At 42.0% G+C, this 21,269-nt stretch overlaps 1 protein-coding gene across 1 annotated transcript in view; it reads left to right on the forward strand.

Annotated features, from left to right (window-relative positions):
• The window catches only part of LOC146788629 (putative cation-transporting ATPase 13A4), a 389,548-nt gene that overhangs the window by 128,515 nt on the left and 239,764 nt on the right, over positions 1-21,269 (forward strand). The window contains exon 15 of the mRNA XM_085633188.1: positions 18,688-18,774. Coding sequence (XP_085489314.1) covers positions 18,688-18,774 — 87 coding nt within the window. The remainder of the gene's footprint in view (positions 1-18,687; positions 18,775-21,269) is intronic.

The raw sequence follows: 21,269 nt of genomic DNA on the forward strand, positions 1-21,269 counted from the left end.
AGGTTTCAGTCTGTAATGCAAATACATTCAGCATCACTAAGGCTGGTTGCCCTTGGTGGAGTGTAGGCAGTCACAGAGAATGCACATGGTGGTGGTCTGAAAAAAAAACAGCTTGGACACGTGCAATTAAATAAATCAAAAATAGTGGTTTCATAATGTGTCAGTCTGTAAAAGTGATTTCAAATTGTAAAAAGAGATTTTCACTTGGCCCGAAAAAAAAAGAGCAGTAAGTGTGCTTTCAAATTGGCAAAGAAATTTCGTTTTGGCACTAATGTGAAAACATGACTCTGTGTGCATAGAAGAATTATAGGCAGAGATTTATTGCGTCTTGCTCTGGTGATTTCACAGTTGCATTAGATGGAAAGGGGGAGCGAATTTTTGGGGGAAGAAGCAGAGTCTTAGCACACACCCATGTGCTTGCCGTGTATAGTCATGCACAGTATTTAGAAGCCAGTGGGGTTTTCAGGTTTAAGTCTGTAATGCAAATACATTCAGCATCACTAAGGCTGGTTGCCCTTGCTGTATTGTTAATTTTTTTTGCCCGCTGTAAAATGATGAATGCAATTGCTTTCACAATTAATAGTGAAATGCAATTTATTCTGAAAACTGCAAAAATAAGGCAAAAATATTTTTTGGTAAAAAATGTAAATATGTGTACTGTATTATTAAATGGTTTAAAAATATTAATACTTTTTTCTTTATTTTCAGATCGATATAGAAAATTTTCGGAAACTACAACCATTTTAAAAACTATTTTTTAAAAAAACAAATGAATAAATATTTTTTTGAGTGAGTATGGTAAGTCAATAATAAAAATTGTAGTCTCTCAAGGACTTTATAATGTGATAAATGATTTTTAGTGTTTTTTTTTAAAAAATAAAAAAAAGGTACGCTTACCGTACACGTACGGTAAAAAAAAAAAAAAAAAAGTTTTTAAAAACAAGTAAAAAAAAGATGGAAGATAAGGTTGGCTCTTAAAAGAACCGTTGTGTTCATGCAGGGACAGAGGAAAGGAAGCATGGGAAAATCATTCAAAGCTACAAATGTGCTGATCTATTTTGTTGTTTACTAGGGAAACACTGGTCTCCCTATGACAAATTAGACCTTTACAAAATGTGCAATGAATATCAACCTTCCGAAATCGAAGGTTCATTTCCAGAGGGCCAGCAAAAGGAGATTCTCCCCCCACAGATGAAGGGCTCACCTGACCTGCAGAAGAAGGAGTAAGCCCTGCAGGTGATGGTCCAGGCTGAGCTGCTGTGGATGTACTGGCTCGTCTTTCTGAAGAGTTACCTCCAAAAAGATGACCATGTGTCCTTCTGTGTACATCCTGGAGGTGTCTCTTCATGGTGTGATTCCCAAAGGAATACTTCCTGTTAGGATTACCTCTAGAAAGTACACGCTTACACAGCTTGCAAGTAACTAAGGGTGCATTCACCTTTTGCTGGCCTTCTGGAAAAGTAAAATAATCCCAAACATAAGAAGGCTTTACTTTCCTCGCTCTCTGCCTCAAGACAGTGCTGCTGGTGCTAGCCTCACTCTCAGAAGAGCTCTGCTGTTCTGCCATCGTATCCCAAACACAAACCAGCTCCTTCTCCCAAGGGATCACAAGCAGAAATGAGGGGAATGGGTGTGGTGTAGGAGAGTTCTAGAACTGAAAGTACTTTCAACCAATCAAAAGTTGTGTTTCATGATCACATGACCTACCGTACGCTTACGGTACGCTTACGGTGCGCTTACGGTGCGCTTACGGCAAAAAGTACGCATGCGCGTAAAAAAGACACGCGCTTGCGCGCATGCGCATAACAGTCACTCCCCGGCACTTCCGCGTAACGTGCGCGTGTGGCGTAAGCGCGCACGCGACCCACGCGCAGTACGCGCGGCTACGCAAAGTACGTAACTATACGCAAGCAGCGTAGATAGATTACGGGCGTTGCGTAAACCGTACGCTTACCGTGAGCTTACGGTACGCGTACTATAAAAAAAAAAACAAAAAAACTGGAAATAAATTTTACATGTTTATTTTAAAAAATGTATATAAAATAAATATTTAATGATTTTAAAAATTTAAGCATAGTCTTTATAAAAGGTAAGAAAATTAAATTAAAAATATGTTTGAAAAAAATGAAGAATAAAAAAAAAAAATAGCATTTAAAAAACCTTGCAAATTCACTGAAAAAACCATGGGTTTCACACACGTTATAGTTAGGAATTAGCATTTAAAAAACCTTAGAAATTCACTGAAAAAACCATAGGTTTCACACACGTTATAGTTAGGAATTAGCATTTAAAAAACCTTAGAAATTCAGTGAAAAAAACATAGGTTTCACACATGTTATAGTTAGCTGGACATTTTACTCGTAAAAAACCAATGAAATTGCCCCGTTATAGTTAGTTCAGCTAACTATAACTCGCGCGCCCGCAATGCACTGCTGATGACGTCACATATTACATCACTCATGACATGGTCAGTGACATCACTCATGACATCACTGATGACATCTCAAATGACATCACTGATGACATCACTGATGACATCATCCTTGTGATAGAGTGGCAGACCTCCTCTCACCTTAATATAAGCTTTGATACACACATTCAAAAATAGAGACTAAAATTTTCAAAACAATGGACATACCAATACCAGTTACAACAACCTCTTCAGTAATTCTAAGATCAACATACACATCCACTCATTCACCAACAGTCCTATACAGTCACTCATACATGTACTCACTCATCATATGTACTCATACACCTATACATCCTGTTACATAATGCCACTCATCCATAGAGTTACTCACACACATAGTCACTCATGCTAGTAAAGAATCAAACATACATTCACCTGCATATACAGTTATACACACACCACCACACTTACTTCTACAGAAACTTACACATACTTAGTCTTTTAAACAATCACTTATAGAAACACATACTTATTCATACAGGAACTCTTTCAATCTCTCCCTCTCACATATACTCACATATATACACCAATAGTCACATATACTAGTTTAAAACATATGTAGTTACTCATAAAGACACTATTGAGACAGTCATTCACTCACTAACACACCAATACACACACGCATCCACCCATGCAGTCCTGCACACATGCTCTGTTCAACACATACAAACAGTGAGTCACTCATTCATGCACCTATGCACTACGACATACCCCCCACCGAACCATGCAGACACTCAGACTAATACTCAAAAAAACCAACTAATAACCTATATAGACACCCATGTAGCTACTCACCAACCCATGCAGCCACTTATACACAAAGTGAAAAAATGATACAGATATTTACATATTTAAATATTACTCACTAAGCCATGGATTCACTATGATACACTTAATCAGTCAGTTACACAATCAATTTTTCAAAAAGAAATCATCCATTTAGACAGTAATATACCCATTTATTCTTCTATCAACCTTGAGATATACATATATAAAACATATTTAATTATCAGAAAAACACACATTCACTGGATGATGTCATCAGTGATGTCATCAGTGATGTCATTTGAGATGTCATCAGTGATGTCATGAGTGATGTCACTGACCATGTCATGAGTGATGTAATATGTGACGTCATCAGCAGTGCATTGCGGGCGCGCGAGTTATAGTTAGCTGAACTAACTATAACGGGGCAATTTCATTGGTTTTTTACGAGTAAAATGTCCAGCTAACTATAACATGTGTGAAACCTATGGTTTTTTCACTGAATTTCTAAGGTTTTTTAAATGCTAATTCCTAACTATAACGTGTGTGAAACCTATGGTTTTTTCAGTGAATATATATATATATATATATATATATATATATATTTGCTGCAACTCTCCTTCTCACAACCACCATCCAAAAGAGAAAGACAGCACTCGCGGGGGCCGTTTCCAAAATTTATTAAGTGGAAACTTTCACGAAAATAAACAGACGCGTTTCGGTAACAACCTTCTTCTACATAGAAGAAGGTTGTTACCGAAACGCGTCTGTTTATTTTCGTGAAAGTTTCCACTTAATAAATTTTGGAAACGGCCCCCGCGAGTGCTGTCTTTCTCTTTTGGATGGTGGTTGTGAGAAGGAGAGTTGCAGCAAATATTAATTGCGGGTACACCCCCGCATGAAGAAGCACCCGCCTGAGAGTGCACCGGATTGGTGTTTTGTAGCAGTGATATATATATATATATATATATATATATATATATATATATATATATATATTCCACCAAAAATTAAGTATGTCATCTTCAAAAGTCCCTCACAAATCCAATGGAAATCCCTTGAAGCAATCCAAAGTATCTAGGAGCCATGAAAAACCACAAAAAGTTTTTTTTTTTTTTAAATAATCCCTCCAGGAAACCCCAAAAAAAGAAGTCAAAGTGAAAACCATTGGTTTATTATAAATTAAAACTGATTTCACTAAAAAGAAAAACGTAAAATCCAAATGCCCGTAAGACACTTTAGCATGCACAGACCTGTAAAGTAAATGAATAAAAGCACCCACAAAACACATTACATTCTCAAAAATACAGATACATAAGTTAATCATCGAAATATAACTCACATCACACAATTTAACATAGTGATAGATTACTCAAATAGTGTACAAAAATGCTAACCAGCAAACTAGTGAAAAACACTAACAGAAACACATCCAAAAATACAAACAGCACAATAACTAACTTCTAAACCTCCCTCCTTTATCCCTCTTACCCCCAAAACCCTTAAAAAAGAACATACCTGCTCTGATGAACAGCAGCTCCTTAACACAACCTGGTTCCAGGAAAATAGACTAAAAATAACAAAAATAGATTACGAGACAGAAAATAAGTTGAAAAAGAATGGCCTCTAAATAAAATGAAACAATTGACTATCTCCCCATAGCAATGAATGGAAAATATTGTAAAAATGTTGAGAACCTTTTTAAAAATGTAAAAAATTACTGAACATGTAAAATATATCAAACTATGTTATAACAGTGTTACAACAAATATGACAAAATTGTAAAGCATAAATTAAATGATAGTATACATATATATACAATTATTTAATCTATACTAATAAAACATGTAGAAATTATGTTGGAAATCTGTATATGAAAAAAGTTACAAATTTGTAAAACAATGGAAAATAAAAGTTAAAAATTTACAACATACATATGTATACACATATAATTTTCATGTTTTTATGAATAAACAAATATGACGAAATGTGTTATTTACTTAACGCTATACAATTGTTTTTGTTCAGTGGTCCATTGAAGACAATGGAGTAGCTCCAGGCTTCTAATGGCTGGAAGCCCAGAGCATCAACATTCCAAAGCTTTCCTTTAACAGCTGTTGCTGTGAACGAGGGCCTTGGGGAGCCCGGGGGGAGGGGGGCGGATTTCAACCCCCTCAGATTCTGTGAGGCCTTTGTTTTACTAATTAGAACATTCTGCCATCTGGGGGCGGAATGTCCTAATAGCCCTCAGTAGTAGGCTATACAGGCCATTAAAGGCCCGCTCCCTTGTTAAAGACCCTCGCTGAACGCTGGAAAAGGCCTTCAGTGGCTGGTAGAGCCTGCCCTCTACAGCGGGCTATATGGCTTTATTATCGGTTATAAACATAAAACTATTTTTTATATTGCTAATCACCAACAGTAATAATAAAATAACACACAGTATTTATACTACAGACAAATAAAAGTAAAATAAATGCTTTCTAAATAAAATGATAAAATTACAAATTTCACATAAAAATATTAGACTCTATAGGGTTGACATTTATTAATCCCACTCCAATCTAGCCATACTCGGGGAAGGTGTTTGATATTAAAGGTCTGAAATTTACTATTCCCACTCTAATCTTAACCAATTTAGGAAAGGAATAAGACACTAAAGGGGTGAAATGCACTATTCCCACTACCAATCTAAGGCTAATCCAAGACATAGTTGGATGCTAATGAGATGTAATTTACAATATCCACTTCAAAATAATACCTTTTACACAAGGTAATGCAAATTAAACATTTTACATACACAATCAGTACACAATCAGTACTCCATAATCACACATTTTTTTTAAAATTAACTAAAAAGTGATCTAAAAACACACTAAAACACAAACCTTTATAAGATTTAAATATGTAAAATTACTTTAGTGACTGCTAAAAATTATTATATTGTTGAAATGTTTTACTACCATTCATAAAGTTTGTAGAATAAACTGAAAATAAATGTATACTACAAAATGTACAATCATACAGTTATAAAATCTTTTAGGGGCGCCCTCGCAATCTATATCTTTCGGAGGTGACTTATCCTACATTGTTAGCATGGGATAAGATTGCGGCTTCTAGGGGGCCTCACGACGTTCCCATCCCCGATCACGCCTATAGCACAGAACCCTGACTTCACTCCAGGCCTTGACCCCCGGGAGTTCCACCATTGGACGACAGAAGCCTGCCGCTCCATAGGCCACCTCTTTGATCTTTCGGGACCGCGTCCTTTCTCTGCTCTCCGTACTGACCACAGCATCCCCGAAACGGAACAATATCAATACTTACAGGTCCAACACTGGGTTCTCCAAAGGGATATGAGAGAAGGTGCGGAGAGACATCTCACACGGTTTGAGAAGTGGTTACTAACACGGCACAGCGATGCAGGATTGACATCGGACTTATACAAATTTACTCAATGCACTTCAGACACCGGGATGTCCCCCGGACAACTGCACTGGGAGAGGGAGCTGAGTAGGGCACTCACACAGAAGGAATGGAAGGATATTTATTACAGGGCCCGTCGCACGGCACGCAACGTCACCTCTATTGAGACTGCCACTAAAGTGGCCACCTATTGGTACTTAACCCCAGTAAGGCTTCATAGGGGTAATCCTTCTCGTAGCCAGCAGTGTTGGCGACCCTGTTGTTAATTGGGCACCCTCACCCACTTGCTGTGGGAGTGCCCCTTCCTGCAATGCCTCCGAGGATTGTTTTTGTGCAGGTAGTGGTCCCTTACAATGCAGGGAACATTGCACCATGGTGCAAACGGGTCTGCATTTGTGCTAGGCAACATATTGTGCACCAGCTCAGGAAATAGACAGGAATGCACCGTATTATGTCAATTAAACTGCATTCCTGCCCTTTCTCGATCATGCAGTCAGTAAGGTGACTTGCTGCGCTGCATGAATTTTCTTCATCAGTAAGTCCTTATATTGTATAAACTTTATTCTACAGATAATGTCATAAAAGCTGTAGAAGACCTTTTTAAAAGAAAAGTCCTTATACATCCAATGCTGGTTTCCCATGATCCCAATATTCACTTTGAAATAATTACGAATAGTCTCCATTTTCATTGAACCTTCCTACACATAACAAAAGAGAAGTGACACTAATAAAGTCAAATAATATGCTTTAAACCAACCTCTTTAAATGGTGAGAAAAGTGCAAAATCTATTGGAATGAATTAACCATTGAAGTCATATCTCATCATCAATTCATCACAATGTCAAAAAGTAATTCAGGGTTTGGATACACATAGTAATCAATCAAGCCACGGTGGGGAGACTGGCTCCAATTAACCCTTGGTACCTTCGAGATCCCAAACTTCTAAAAACCTCCTCAAGGCCATAGACGACTACTTCACCGTCAACGTGGGGTCAGTATCCTCATCCCAGTCCCTATGGGAAGCTTTCAAGACCGTAATTCGAGGTCAGGCTCTGTCCTTGATCACAGGGGCGAAGAAAGAAAAACAGAAAGAAATCCTTGACACAGTGGCTGACCTCTATCGGCTAGAGGGGGACCTAGAACTTGGTATGACACCGGAAAAGATCCATCTTCTGAGCCTGAAACAACACGAATATAAAGCCCTGGTGACGGACAAAGCCAAACTCCTGAGCAGGGAACGTCAAGGTAGGATATACAAATTGGGTGACAAAGCAGGGAAACTTATAGCATGGTTAGATAAAAAAGATTGGGCGAGCAGATTAGCCCCGGAGCTTAGACGATGCAGGTACCTCTCTCACTGATCCCCTAGACATAGTTGACAGATTCACCACTTATTTTCAAAAGGTATATGCGACAGTGACCCCGCACACCGAGGAAGACTCTCCGGACCTCCTTCACGATATCAGACTCCCCAGTCTCTCCCCTGGTGATCGTGACTTTATGAACAGCGACTTGACCACTGATGAAATTGCGCAAGCAATACGCGCATTGAAATCAGGCAAGGTTTTTGGACCAAACGGTATCCCCATTGAGCTATACAAACTGCGTCCCGATAAACTCACACCATACCTGAAATCGATGTTTGAGGAATCATTTGAATATGGGGCTCTACCAAGGAACAAAGAATAGCCACTATAGTTACCATTCGGAAGTCCCGAAATGACTGTGCCTCATATAGGCCAATTTCCCTCCTCAACGCCGAACCCAAAATCCTGGCTAAACTTCTGGCTGCCCGTCTGCTTAAGGTAATAGGCGCCCCGGTGCACCCAGATCAGTCTGGCTTTATGCCTCACAGGAACACGGCCCTGAACTTACGTAGGGTTCACGGAGTGCTGGGCAGTGTCAACCATTCAGGAGCCAGCTGTGATAGTGTCCCTGGACGCAACCATGGCATTCGACACGGTTGAGTGGCCCTACCTTTGGGCAGTACTTGCAAAAATGGGATTTGGCCCAAAATTCATACAGTGGGTTTGCCTCCTATACCAGGAACCTCTGGCCCAGGTAGTAGTAAATAACAAACTATCAGTCACGTTGCCACTCAGCTGTGGAACCCGTGAGGGGTGCCCACTCTCTCCCCTCCTTTTTGCCCTTGCTCAGGAGACACTGGCCTCCTGGATCCGACACGACCAGACGATACGAGGGCTGAGATGGTCCTCTGACTGAGAGGACCGCATTTCACTATACGTGAACGACATTTTACTATACGTGAACGACATTTTACCTTATCTGGCTTCCCCATCGAAATCCTTTGTAGTAATTTTAGATATTGTGGCAGTGTTCGGCAGCTTCTCCGGATTCGCGATCATTTGGAGTAAATGCGTATTGTTCGCCCTTCGGGAGATCCTCCTCCCCCCCCCCCCCCCCTGGAAACTGCCTAATTCAGATCAACGCAGCGGGCTTTAAATACCTAGGTATTTTTATTTCCCCATATCCCTCAACCCGCTATGCCCAAAATCTTCTTCCGCCCCTGCGTAGACACAAAATAGATATTATACGTTGGAAGTCACTTCCCCTCTCCTTACTGGGCGGAGCAGCCCTGTTTAAAATGATGTCCTTGCCCAGATTTCTCTACGTGCTGCAAAATGCAATCGACCCGGTTCCAACACAATACTTCAGGGAAATAGCGGGTCTTCAGAGAAAATTACTTTGGGACGGAAAACCGCGTATCGCTCTAAACAAACTGACCCTAAACTGGTACGATGCCGGCATAAGCCTTCCAGACATAAAAAAATATTACTGGGCAGCTCACCTGGCCGCCATTAATCACAGCACCTATGGACGAGGCAACGACCCTGGCTATGCTTTGGATAAATGGCTCCTCCCCGGAGGTAACTATAACAGGGCACTTTACTCGCGACCCAAAAATACACCTTGACGGGCCCCACCAAGCATTCGGTCCAAATTTGGCACGACGCAACCAACTCTCTTGGGTGGGGTCGTAGACTGACGTTGGCGACCCCCCTCTCAGATTCTGAAACACTGGGCAGCTTATGGAGGTCAAAAGGTTTTGACAGATGAGATATCATTGGCATTACACAAATTAAAGACATTTGGGGAGAAGGGGGCAGTTAAATCCTTCAACACATTACAGGCGGAATACGACCTAGCAGCCACGGAGTACTTCAGCCACGGAGTACTTCAGCCACGGAGTACTTCTAATACACCCAAATCCTGCACTCACTCCAGACGCTCTTACCTAATGAGAAGTCCACCTACCTGAAAAGACGAATTCCCTAAAATACAAAAAACTGATAAACAATATGACCAATCCCTTGCAGGCCTTAAGGGAGAAATGGACGGGGGACGGGGATAGAAATAGACGGCGAAGATTGCCAAGAGGCAGTGTCTTCCCCTAGGGAAGTTGCTATACCAGTGCGCCTTAGACTGGTACAACTAAAAATCCTTCACCGGGTGTACATCACAGGGCCACGCCTGATCCGCATGGGGATAACAGACAGGGGGGACTGTAGGAGAGGCTGTGGTCAACTGGCAACATTTCTACACATTATATGGGAATGTAAATTTGTCCGTTCTTTCTGACACGAGGTACACAAGGCAATTTTTGCTGTGCTAGGCACCCGTCTTTTGCCGGAGGTGAGGCGTTGCCTCCTCAAGATATGGGAACCCACAGACCTGAACACTCACCAAATGCAATGGGCCACCCTAGGATTCATGATAGCCAAGAGAAACATAGCACAACTATGGGGAGCCACCAAATCACCTACTTAAGAGGCCTGGGAGAGGGACCTTGACTGGTGTATGTTTAGGGAGAAGACGGTCTATGTCGCCAGGGGATGCCCCAAAAAATGGGCACGTATCTGCAGCCCATGGAACAGTTATCATGGAGAAATCTGTGTGCCTCCCTAATGCTCGGAACCTAGTGTCCCCCTTTCCCCATGATGTTCCCCTCTTTTGTCGAAATGTAATCCTCCTCCTCTGTGCGCTGCTATTATAATTTTTTTCATTATTGGTGTCCTCTGTATTGCCTATGTGAACTGATGCATGTTTCAATAAAAAGAATTACAAAAAAAAAGTACCTCAGGAAAGTTCATCTAAAAACAGATATGGATTAATTTATGTGGTCTCATCACTTACCATTTTTTTGTTCCAAGTTTGCTAAGAACATATTCATTAAAAAACAAAGAAAATGTTAAAGTGTTGATGAAAGTCTAATCAGGTTATCCAATATGTACATGAACTTCCTCATCCACGTTCAACCCTCCTGGGAACATGATGTTCAGGAAGATGATATATTCAGACTCCAAAATCCTCAGATTCTTTTCTTTCTCCACCTCCCAGAATGATATTGATCCTGTCAATTCCAAAACAGGAAAGGGTGTCACAGTTCTGATCATGTTTTGTTTGCCAGCGTCTGGCTACAGAGTAATTCTGATCACAATTCTTGATCGCCCTAATATGCTAAAGTATCCTCTCTGTTGTTGGAAGAATCATGCTTTCCACATATTACAGGCTGCACAGACATTCAAAAACATACACTCAGTGGTCACTGATACATGTTATAAATGTCTTCATGGTAGCAAGTTTCCTTGTGGGCGGTTTGTAATTATTTCTGTTTGTGGTGCCTTTGCATGCTTTCCACTTTCCACAATGAAAGAAGCCATTCTGTTCCTTTGGCCACCCATCTTTATTCTGTTTGCACCGAGATGTCTTCTATAGAGTTTGATTTCTGATATATTACCAATAGGTGTGGTGTGACCAATCTACCTATTGTGAGATCTCATCTCACTAGATGACAGTGTCTAGGAAGCATCATGACTCGCTGTAGTAAGTTGTATGATATCACAGCCTTACTCAAGAGTGCACTGACGCTCAGGAGGGGTGTGCGATGGAGTTCCACGCCTCCACGTAGCACCTGAGAGCCGTGTTGCTGCCCCTCCCACTCTTGCGGTCAATGATGGCGGCGGCGGCCGCAGGGCATTCGCTGGTTCACGCTGTGGCTGTGGACGCGCTGTTTCCGTCTTTGTCTCTACCCGCCTGCGGTCTTTGGGCCTGAGCCGGAGCCGGAGTTTTATGCTGACTGCCAGACGGAGGAAATACTAAGACATTGTAATTCTAACTACGCTGAGGCAGCGCCGGTCTGGTTTCCCTGTCTGCGTGCTGCTTCTGGAGCTGCGGTGTTGCAGGCATCCGACGTACTGAGGGAGACGAGGCCCACAGCTGTTTTCTTTCTGCTCCCTGTTGGCGAGTTGGAGCCTGACTGCTACCTTGCCCGGCTTCTGCTGGTGGAGAGTTCCCTCTGACATTGAGTACCGATGCGGCAAGTATCAAGTGAGTGAGCAGGGGAAGAGGCGGTTGGCTGCTCCGGTTATGAAACGGTACTGCTCCTGTGAAGTGGTTTGAACAATGCCGCTTTAGCTTTTGGCTTTCCCAAAATTTTTATATCGACTGAGCAACCAATCCACTTTAATTTACTTTAAGTTATTGTACTTTTTTTATGCACAGCCGCTTCTCTCTAAAGGTTTTGAAGGGGGAAAATTGCTATTTCAGGCGGGTGAGAGGAAAAGAAAAATGGAAAAAAGAAAATACCTGGTGATTTGTGAGCAGTGTGAACCCCCGGACTTTTTTTTTTTTCTGAACAATTATTGACGCACGCATTATGGGAAAGCTTTTAAATGCTCGTGTCAAAGCTAAGCAACGCCGACAGCAGGCAAAAGAGGCAGCGGCTAGGCTAATAGACGAAGCTGTCTCCAAGGAAGGCGACTTGGTACGTTCACCAGAGAGCTCAGAGGCCAAGGATACATTAATAGAAAACTTAGTTCAGCTGAATATGGGGGATGAATTTAATGTTTTACACCCTGAGGATCATTCTAAGACTCTTGAATCTACTCAACCTCCCCTATTGTATCCTCTGTCTAAACAATTTCCTCTGTTTACTAAAAAATCACTCCTCCTCTCGCCTAACAATGCGACCTCCTTGGGGTCTCCAAATCTGGAGTTAGGCCTGATTCAGCAGGCTGGCACAAATGGGCCATGTCTGGCGGCAAACACCTCCACAAGCCCTCCTTCTATTGGTGTTCCTACATCTGATCCAAAGGAAAAAAAGATAATAACGGATGCTGCGGATGTTAGAAAAGAAGATGTAAGGAGCGCAATAACACAGCCTTTTGAAGTCTCTGATAGGGGATGTGACAGGATGGTGACAGACCCCTTGGGCCCCTTGTTAGAAATGGACACAGAGACGGAGGGTGAAATGAAGATGTCCGTGTAGGACATGTTGAATCTAATTCTGGATGAGGTGAGAGATATCAAGAGGTCGCAAAACGCCGAACTTTCCGCGATTCATCAGAGACTGGACAAAATGGATAAAATCGAGGAACTAGTTTCCTCTTTTCCAGCTCGTTTACTTGAGGCAGAGGAGAGGATCTCTTCTCTAGAGGACCAAATGGTTGCGGTGAAGCAAGAGTCCAAAGATGCCTCTAAAATAACAAAGGCTCTTGAGATCAAATTGGACGATTTGGAGAACTATAATAGAAGGTCCAATTTACGTATAGTAGGTGTTCCCGAAGGAATTGAGGGGACAGAAATGCTTGTCTGGGTGACTACGTTTCTCCATCAGGTGGTGATATCGGAGCATAAAGACGATCTCACTATTACTAGAGCTCACCGGGTTCCTGCTCGCCCATTTCCAAATTCAACTCTCCCGCGAACTATTCTGTTAAACTTTGCTGATATTAGGGTTAAGGAGCGAATTCTTTCTAAGGTAATTCAACAAAGGCAGTTCCCCGTAACTGATACAACTAAATGCCGAATTTTCTCTGATATGTCTGCAGCAGCAGCGAGACGCAGGAAGGAGTTCGTTAAAATTTTACATCTATTTAAAGCTAATGGGGCCCAAGCAATGATTGTACAACAATCTAAACTCAGAGTACTGATTAAAGGGAAATTCTATTGCTATCGGATGTGGAGGAAGCACAGGCGTTGCTCCATGGAATTCAAAATGGCTAGTCTGGACTTATGACTTAGTATCTGAATGTTTGTTGTGATAATCTAGATCACGCGCTAATCCGTTTTTTCTCTTTTGTCTCCTTTATCTTTTCTTTTCTTTTTTGTAATTTTTTTTTATCATTATTCCATTATTCCATGTCTGCGAATCCTTATTTGTTTCGGGGGGGGGGGGGGTCACGGTCTCGGGGTTAAGGGTTGTAAATTCAGGACACCCCAATGTTAAGGGGAAGGCTCCTGTGGTACGCGCGGGAAGACGTAGGTAGTGTTAGGAGGGTGCCACAGGTTGTAGAGGGGGGTGGGTGGGTTACAAAAGTTAAAAATGAAGTTCTTGGCAAAGTTTTGGTTGTTTCTATTTTTGTTGCTTGGACAATTGCTGGAGATAAACGTGGTCTTTGTGCCGGATTTTCTGGTGAATACTGATCACGGTATTGATTGTTTAAAGTAAAATTGGATAAAAAGGAAAAATGTGTGTTATGGGCTCTAAGCTCGGGCTCTAATTATGACTAAAATAAATTTGAAAATTATTTCTTTTAATGTGAACGGTCTAAATAATAAAAAGAAGATGCGGGCAATAGAGACATGGATTCTGTCTGAAAATCCCGCAGTCATATTTTTGCAAGAAACTCATATTCCTATCTCAAAAGCTGATAATTTTTCTATGTTTAAGGGGTGGGCCTCTTACCGGGGCTTTTCCTTTTTCTCTGAGTCAGAGAGAGGAGCCGCATTCTTTCTTAATAGGAGATTAGAGGCGGAGTTGATTCAAACTGACGCGGATACCCAGGGTAGGTGGTGCTGGGCCACGTGTAAATTAAAGAATAGACCATTGCATATTACCTTTGTAAGCTTCTACGCCCCCTTGAATGATTGCCCTGCAATATATGGTGAAATGTTTCAGTCCCTACTGATGGTTGGGGGGGATATTGTGATTGGAGGGGTCTTTAATATTCTTATGAACCCAAATTTGGATTCCACCACTGGCGGGAAAAAGCAGTTGAAACCTAAATCATTTCAGACAATTAATAATTAACGTAAGGATCTTCGATCTTGTTGATCCATGGCGCTTTTTAAATCCTTATAAAAGAGAATATACTTGTTGGTCGGGAAGGCATAAGTCATTTTCTCGTATTGATTTTCTTCTGGTTTCCTCAAAATTTAAAATCCAGCATTATCGGATGTTACACAATGGCTTTTCCGACCATGCGATGTTAGCGGCTGAGTTTGTGCTGGAGGAAAGCACAAATACTCAGAAACGATGGGTTTTTAATAAATCTTATCTCTCTGATGCAATATGGGTTACTTCTCTTAAAAAGGAGATTAGGGAGTATATCGAATGTAATATGGGGACAGCCCCCATTCATGTTGTATGTGACTCACTGAAGGAATTTATTCGGGGGCAGTTATAGGAAGGGATGCAAAGGAATCAGTCATTTATAGGGATACAAAAAGTCAATTGCAGCAAAACATACAGGTTTTAGTAAATCAAATGTATCACAATCCCTCTCTTAAGATACAGAATCAATTGAATGCCGCAAAACGGGAGTTGAATGCACATTACTTCGCTAGAAGTGAGGAAATCTTTTGCAGACAAGTCCAAAAAATGTATGAGCATAGTAATTTCACGGGTAAATTCTTGGCATGGCAGGTTAAAGAACGTGCTACGGATCAGGGGAGATTAAACGATTTTTTAGATAAATACTGTCTTCCTACTCTTCCTCAACTGGACCAAGAAGCAATGGCGTCAATATTTTCGTCTGCTGAATTAGAGTCTGTTGTCAAAAGCCTTCCTCATGGTAAGGCCTGCGGTCCAGATGGACTTCCCGCGGATTTTTTCGTCACGTTCTTCAGTTCTTTTTCTGCGCTTCTTCTTTTACTAGTAAATTCTATGCTGGAGGGTGGCCCAATTCCAGCGTCCTTTTACGATGGAACTGTGGTCAGTTTCTTGAAAAAAGGGAAACAAGCCCAAGACCCCAACTCATATAGGCCCATAACATTACTGAATTCAGATTATAAAATTATTACAAAATTGCTCTCTATTCGTTTTAACCATGTTTCTTCGCAATTGATTCATGCAGATCAGAATGGCTTTATTGCAGGCCGCCAATTCATTACTAACACACATTATCTGATTGAGGCATTAGACTATTTTGAAACACGTAGGGTTCCGGCCTTAGTTCTCCTTCTAGATGCAGAAAAGGCTTTTGATTTGGTGGTCTGGGATACACTTTTTTTTATTTTACAGCACTTTGGTATTGCCTCTCAAATCATTACCCTAATTAGGAATCTATATCAGGGGGCAAAAGCTCATATCCTTGTTAACTCATTTATGGTAGGCTCGATTTCAGTGCAAAGAGGGACGAGGCAAGGATGTCCACTATCTCCCGTTCTTTTTGCTTTTTTATTGAGCTTTTAGCAGTAGCAATTAGAAAAAGTAAGGATATTCTTCCGCCTATTGCCTGCATGGACAAAATTAAATTATACGCAGACGATATTATGTTGCTGCTGAAACCTGAGATACATACGCAAATACAGGCTTTTTCGGTTTTTACAGAATTTGAAGCATTGGGGGGGTATCTAATTAATAAGAAGAAAACTGAAATTTTAATCTGTGATAAGAATAAACCTGAATTGCACCCAGATATTCAGAGGTGTGTTAACAATAGACCCAAAAAGTATTTGGGAGTTCTTTTCTCACCTTTAGTACGTGATTTGTATACATTGAATTTCGAGCCTTTGATTCAAAAAGTTCGTGATAAGTTTTTACGATGGAATCCATTGGCTTTATCCATTCTGGGCCGGGTGGCATTAATTAAAATGTCAGTACTTCCTTTATTTAATTTTCTGTTTTCTACTATTTCTTGTTCCCTCCCAGGCTTCTTTTTTTCAAAAGTTGAATCTTTATTTTCAGCCTTTGTCTGGGCTATAAAAAAAACCTCGAATAGCTATTAACACTTTATATGTAGATAAGGAACAAGGAGGTCTTGGTCTGACAAATCTGAAAGACTACTACTATGCATACTTTGCACAGTATCTCTCAAGATTTAAACATTCAATACCTAGAGTCGCTTTGTTCATAAACTTTTTTTTGACTTAATTTGCAAAGAGACCAAAATTCCTTTTCCATTTTTGATATTTAAATTACCCAAATTAGTCAGATATAAGGTCCTGAGTTGTGTTTTTTTTAAAACGTGAAGTTATGCTGAAAAGGTACTCTCTTCCTTTTCTGAGCTTAATAACTCCACTGAGTGACGCTGTCCTGGGATTTGGGATTAATATCGGGCAAGAAAATATATATAATTGGGCCAGATATGGGTTTATAACTTTATCGAGCTTTGTGAAAAATGGAGTATGGTTGACTATTGATGAGATGTCCACCTTAATTCGTGGAAACTTTCTTCTTATGGGTTCATTTGTTTTATTGTATAAATCCTTGGCTCAATTCGATTTAGCACAAAATAGTCAACTATCACACTTAACAAATGACCTTTTCTGGTCCCCACTTTTTAAAAATTTTGGAAAATGGAGAAAAAGCTTAGCACAAAGTAGGGAGGAGGATGTAAGCGCCAAAGCAATACAAAAGTGGCAGAAGCAGGAAAACATTAAAATAACTGATAATTTTTGGAATACTTTAAATAAATTTAATTTCACGGTTTTGAGAGGTGCCAACTGGCGACGAATGCTTTTTTTTAGTAAGTGGCTTTTATATTACACCCCTGCAACTTTGGCTAAAATGTATAGCACTACGTCCCCTATTTGTTTCAGATGTACTCAATCGGACCTGGCTAACTGGTCTCATATAATGGCTTTTTGCCCTAAAATTAAGTCATTTTGGAAAGGAATGTTTTCTTTGCTTCCTCTTCATTTACATTTTACGATCACCAGATATGAAAATTTAATCATATTTGGATTGAATCCAGAGTTAAATTTGGTTGATTCTATGGTGAAACTTTTGTATATTTTAGTAGCAGTGGCTAGATCACTGATTCTTCAGTATTGGAAGACAGAAACAGTCCCAACTGTCGATGAATGGTACCAAAAAATTAAGAAAGTCAGGAAATCCGAATGTATATTCGCACAAAGGATTGGGGCACTGCATAAATTCACCAACATTTGGGAATCTTATTTTGACTAAAATTATTTTTTTGATTGTGGTAGATAAATTTTGATATTCGCTACTATAATTTAAATCGTTGAATTGTCTCTATGTATGTTTTGTGGGGGTCTCTCTCTCTTTGCTTTCTGTTGATGTACTATGTTTAGATCCAGCATATTGTTTATGTATGATAAATTGTATTATCTGTTTTAATGGATTGCCAAGAACCCAATAAAAATTATAAAAAAAATAAAATAAAAAAAAAAGTAAGTCGTATGTAGCCTGACTTGATGGGTTACGTTGTTCTTCCTCCCAGCCAGGAGTGTGCTCGCCTGGCTTTAAATCTCCTGCCCGTTCTATCCTCTTCTCTGTTGAGTGCCACAATTATGCTTTGCCCTTAAAGACTCACCACAAATTGTGCTCCATTTTGTTTTCTGTTTTGTTGTATTCTGCTTCCTTGTTGCCGATTGTTGCGCAGTTGCGAAAGTGTGCTATTGTGTTATCGCAGTGTATTTTTTTGTGTTGGTGCATAATGTTTGTGTGTTGTTGTTTACTGTATGGGTGTTGCTGTGTTCTTTTGTGCTGCACTGCTGGTGTTTTGTACTGTGTTTTGCTGTTGTGCTATAGGTTGTATTGCTGTGTTGCGGTGTGATCTTTGCAGTTGTGTTAGAGTTTGTTCTATTACTGAAGTATTAAAGCAGTCACTCACTCTACTCTCTAGTAACGTTACTCTGTTGAACCGCCATCACTAGCTGTGGCCGCTGCTGACATGTCCAGGGTGTTATGGGCGATTCTCTCTCATATGACGTCTCTTCAGCTCTTAGAGGCTCCTCCCACTGGTCATTCACATGCCATTAATATTTTGTACAATTATTCACACTAACCATATTGTAAACATATTTGCACACAGGTGATTGAAGATGGGGGAGCAGACAGCGGCGGGGATGGTGCTCCCCCACAGCACATGACTGTGAAGCCTGGACCCGCTGCGCATGTTGTAAGTACCTCACAGCATCACCACCTGCTGGTTGTGACCAGTCACTGCACCATGTGTGTACTTGCGAGCTGTCACTCACTCCTTGCCTCCTCTACAAGCTTCCAATGTTCAGTGGCAGCGAGTGCCCTGCTCAGATCATGTCTGTCCCTCCACTCAGTGAGTGATGACCATGCGGGTGATGCCGCCAGATGTTCACACTACTTTTAGGTCTGGTATGACTACTGTCACCGACTGCTGGTGCTTTGGAATAAATACATAATACATAAAATAACATATTGTGCTAAGGACAGTGTTCACAGCGAGAGGTGAGGGGTTCACAGTAAGAGATGAGGATGGGGTTCACAGTGAGAGGTGAGGGAGGGGTTCACAGAGAGGAAGGAGGGGGTCACAGTTAGAGACGAGGGAGGGATTCACAGTGAGAGGTAAGGGAGGGGTTCACAGTGAGAGAGGATGTAGGGGTTCACAGTGAGAGGTGAGGGAGGGGTTCACAGTGAGAGGTGAGGGAGGGGTTCACAGTGAGAGGTGAGGGAGGGGTTCACAGTGAGAGATGAGGGAGGGGTTCACAGAGAGGATGGAGGGGGTCACAGTAAGAGGTGAGGGAGGGGTTCAGAGTGAGAGCTGGGATCAGAGTGAGAGATGAGGGAAGGGAGAAATGAGAGAAGTTCACAGTGAGAGGTGAGAGAGGGTTTTAGAGTGAGAAGTGACGAAGGGGTTCACAGTGAGATGTGAGAGAAGAACTTACACTGGGAGATAAGGGAGGGGAGAAGTGAGGGAATGGTTCACAGTGAGAGGTGAAGGAGGGGTTCACGGTGAGATGTGAGGGTTTTCGAGTGAGAGATGGGGAACAGGTTCACAGTGAGAGGTGAACAAAGATTCACAGTGAGTTGAAGGAATTATCGTTAAGAGGTGAGGGAGGGGTTCACAGTGAGAGGTGAGGGAGGGGTTCACGGATAGAGGTGAGGCGGAATTCCCAGTGGGAGGTGAGTGGGGTTCTCAGTGAGAGATGAGGGAGGGGTTCACAGTGAGATGTGAATTAGGGTTTCACAGTGAGAGATGAAAGAGGGGTTTGGAGTGAGAGGTGAGGAAGGGGTTTGCAGTGAGATATGAGTGAAGAGTTCACAGTGAGAAATGAGGGAGGGGATCACAATGAAAGGTGAGGGAGGGGTTCACTGCAAGATGTGAGGGGTTTACAGTAAGATGTGAGGGGTTCACAGTGAGGTGGAGAAAGGTTCAGAGTGAGGTGAAGGAGGGATTCTCCTCTGTGAGGTGAGGTGGGTTCACAGTAAGAGATGAGGGTGGGGTTCACAATGAGATGTGGGGGAAGAGTTCACAGTGAGAGATAGGGAGGAGAGAAGTGAGGGAGAGGTTCACAGTGCGAGGTGAGGTGAGTTCCCAGTGAGAGATGAGGGAGGGGTTCACAGTGAGATGTGAGGGAAGAGTTCACAGTGATGGATGAGGAAGGGAAGAAGTGAGGTGGGGTTCACAGGTAGAGGTGAGGCGGAGTTCACAGTGGGAGGTGAGGGACGGGTTCACTGCAAGATGTGAGGGGTTCAGAGTGAGAGATGCGGAAGGGGTTCACAGTGAGGTGGAGAAAGGTTCAGAGTGAGGTGAAGGAGGGAGTATCTGTGAGGTGAGGTGGGTTCACAGTGAGAGATGAGGGTGGGGTTCTAAGTGAGATGTGGGGGAAGAGTTCACAGTGAGAGATAGGGAGGAGAGAAGTGAGGGAGAGGTTCACAGTGCAAGGTGAGGTGAGTTCCCAGTGGGAGGTGAGTGGGGATCTCAGTGAGAGATGAGGGAGGGGTTCACAGTGAGTTGTGAGGGAAGAGTTCACAGTGACGGATGAGGAAGGGAAGAAGTGAGGTAGGGGTTCACAGGTAGAGGTGAGGCGGAGTTCACAGTGGGAGGTGAGGCGGAGTTCACAGTGAGAGGTGAGGGAGGGGTTCACAGTGAGAGGTGAGGGAGGGGTTCACGGATAGAGGTGAGGCGGAATTCCCAGTGGGAGGTGAGTGGGGTTCTCAGTGAGAGATGAGGGAGGGGTTCACAGTGAGATGTGAATTAGGGTTTCACAGTGAGAGATGAAAGAGGGGTTTGGAGTGAGAGGTGAGGAAGGGGTTTGCAGTGAGATATGAGTGAAGAGTTCACAGTGAGAAATGAGGGAGGGGATCACAATGAAAGGTGAGGGAGGGGCTCACTGCAAGATGTGAGGGGTTTACAGTAAGATGTGAGGGGTTCACAGTGAGGTGGAGAAAGGTTCAGAGTGAGGTGAAGGAGGGAGTATCTGTGAGGTGAGGTGGGTTCACAGTGAGAGATGAGGGTGGGGTTCTAAGTGAGATGTGGGGGAAGAGTTCACAGTGAGAGATAGGGAGGAGAGAAGTGAGGGAGAGGTTCACAGTGCAAGGTGAGGTGAGTTCCCAGTGGGAGGTGAGTGGGGATCTCAGTGAGAGATGAGGGAGGGGTTCACAGTGAGTTGTGAGGGAAGAGTTCACAGTGACGGA

This window comes from Triturus cristatus, chromosome 11 (genome assembly GCF_964204655.1).
Source record: "Triturus cristatus chromosome 11, aTriCri1.1, whole genome shotgun sequence".
NCBI lineage: Eukaryota > Metazoa > Chordata > Amphibia > Caudata > Salamandridae > Triturus > Triturus cristatus.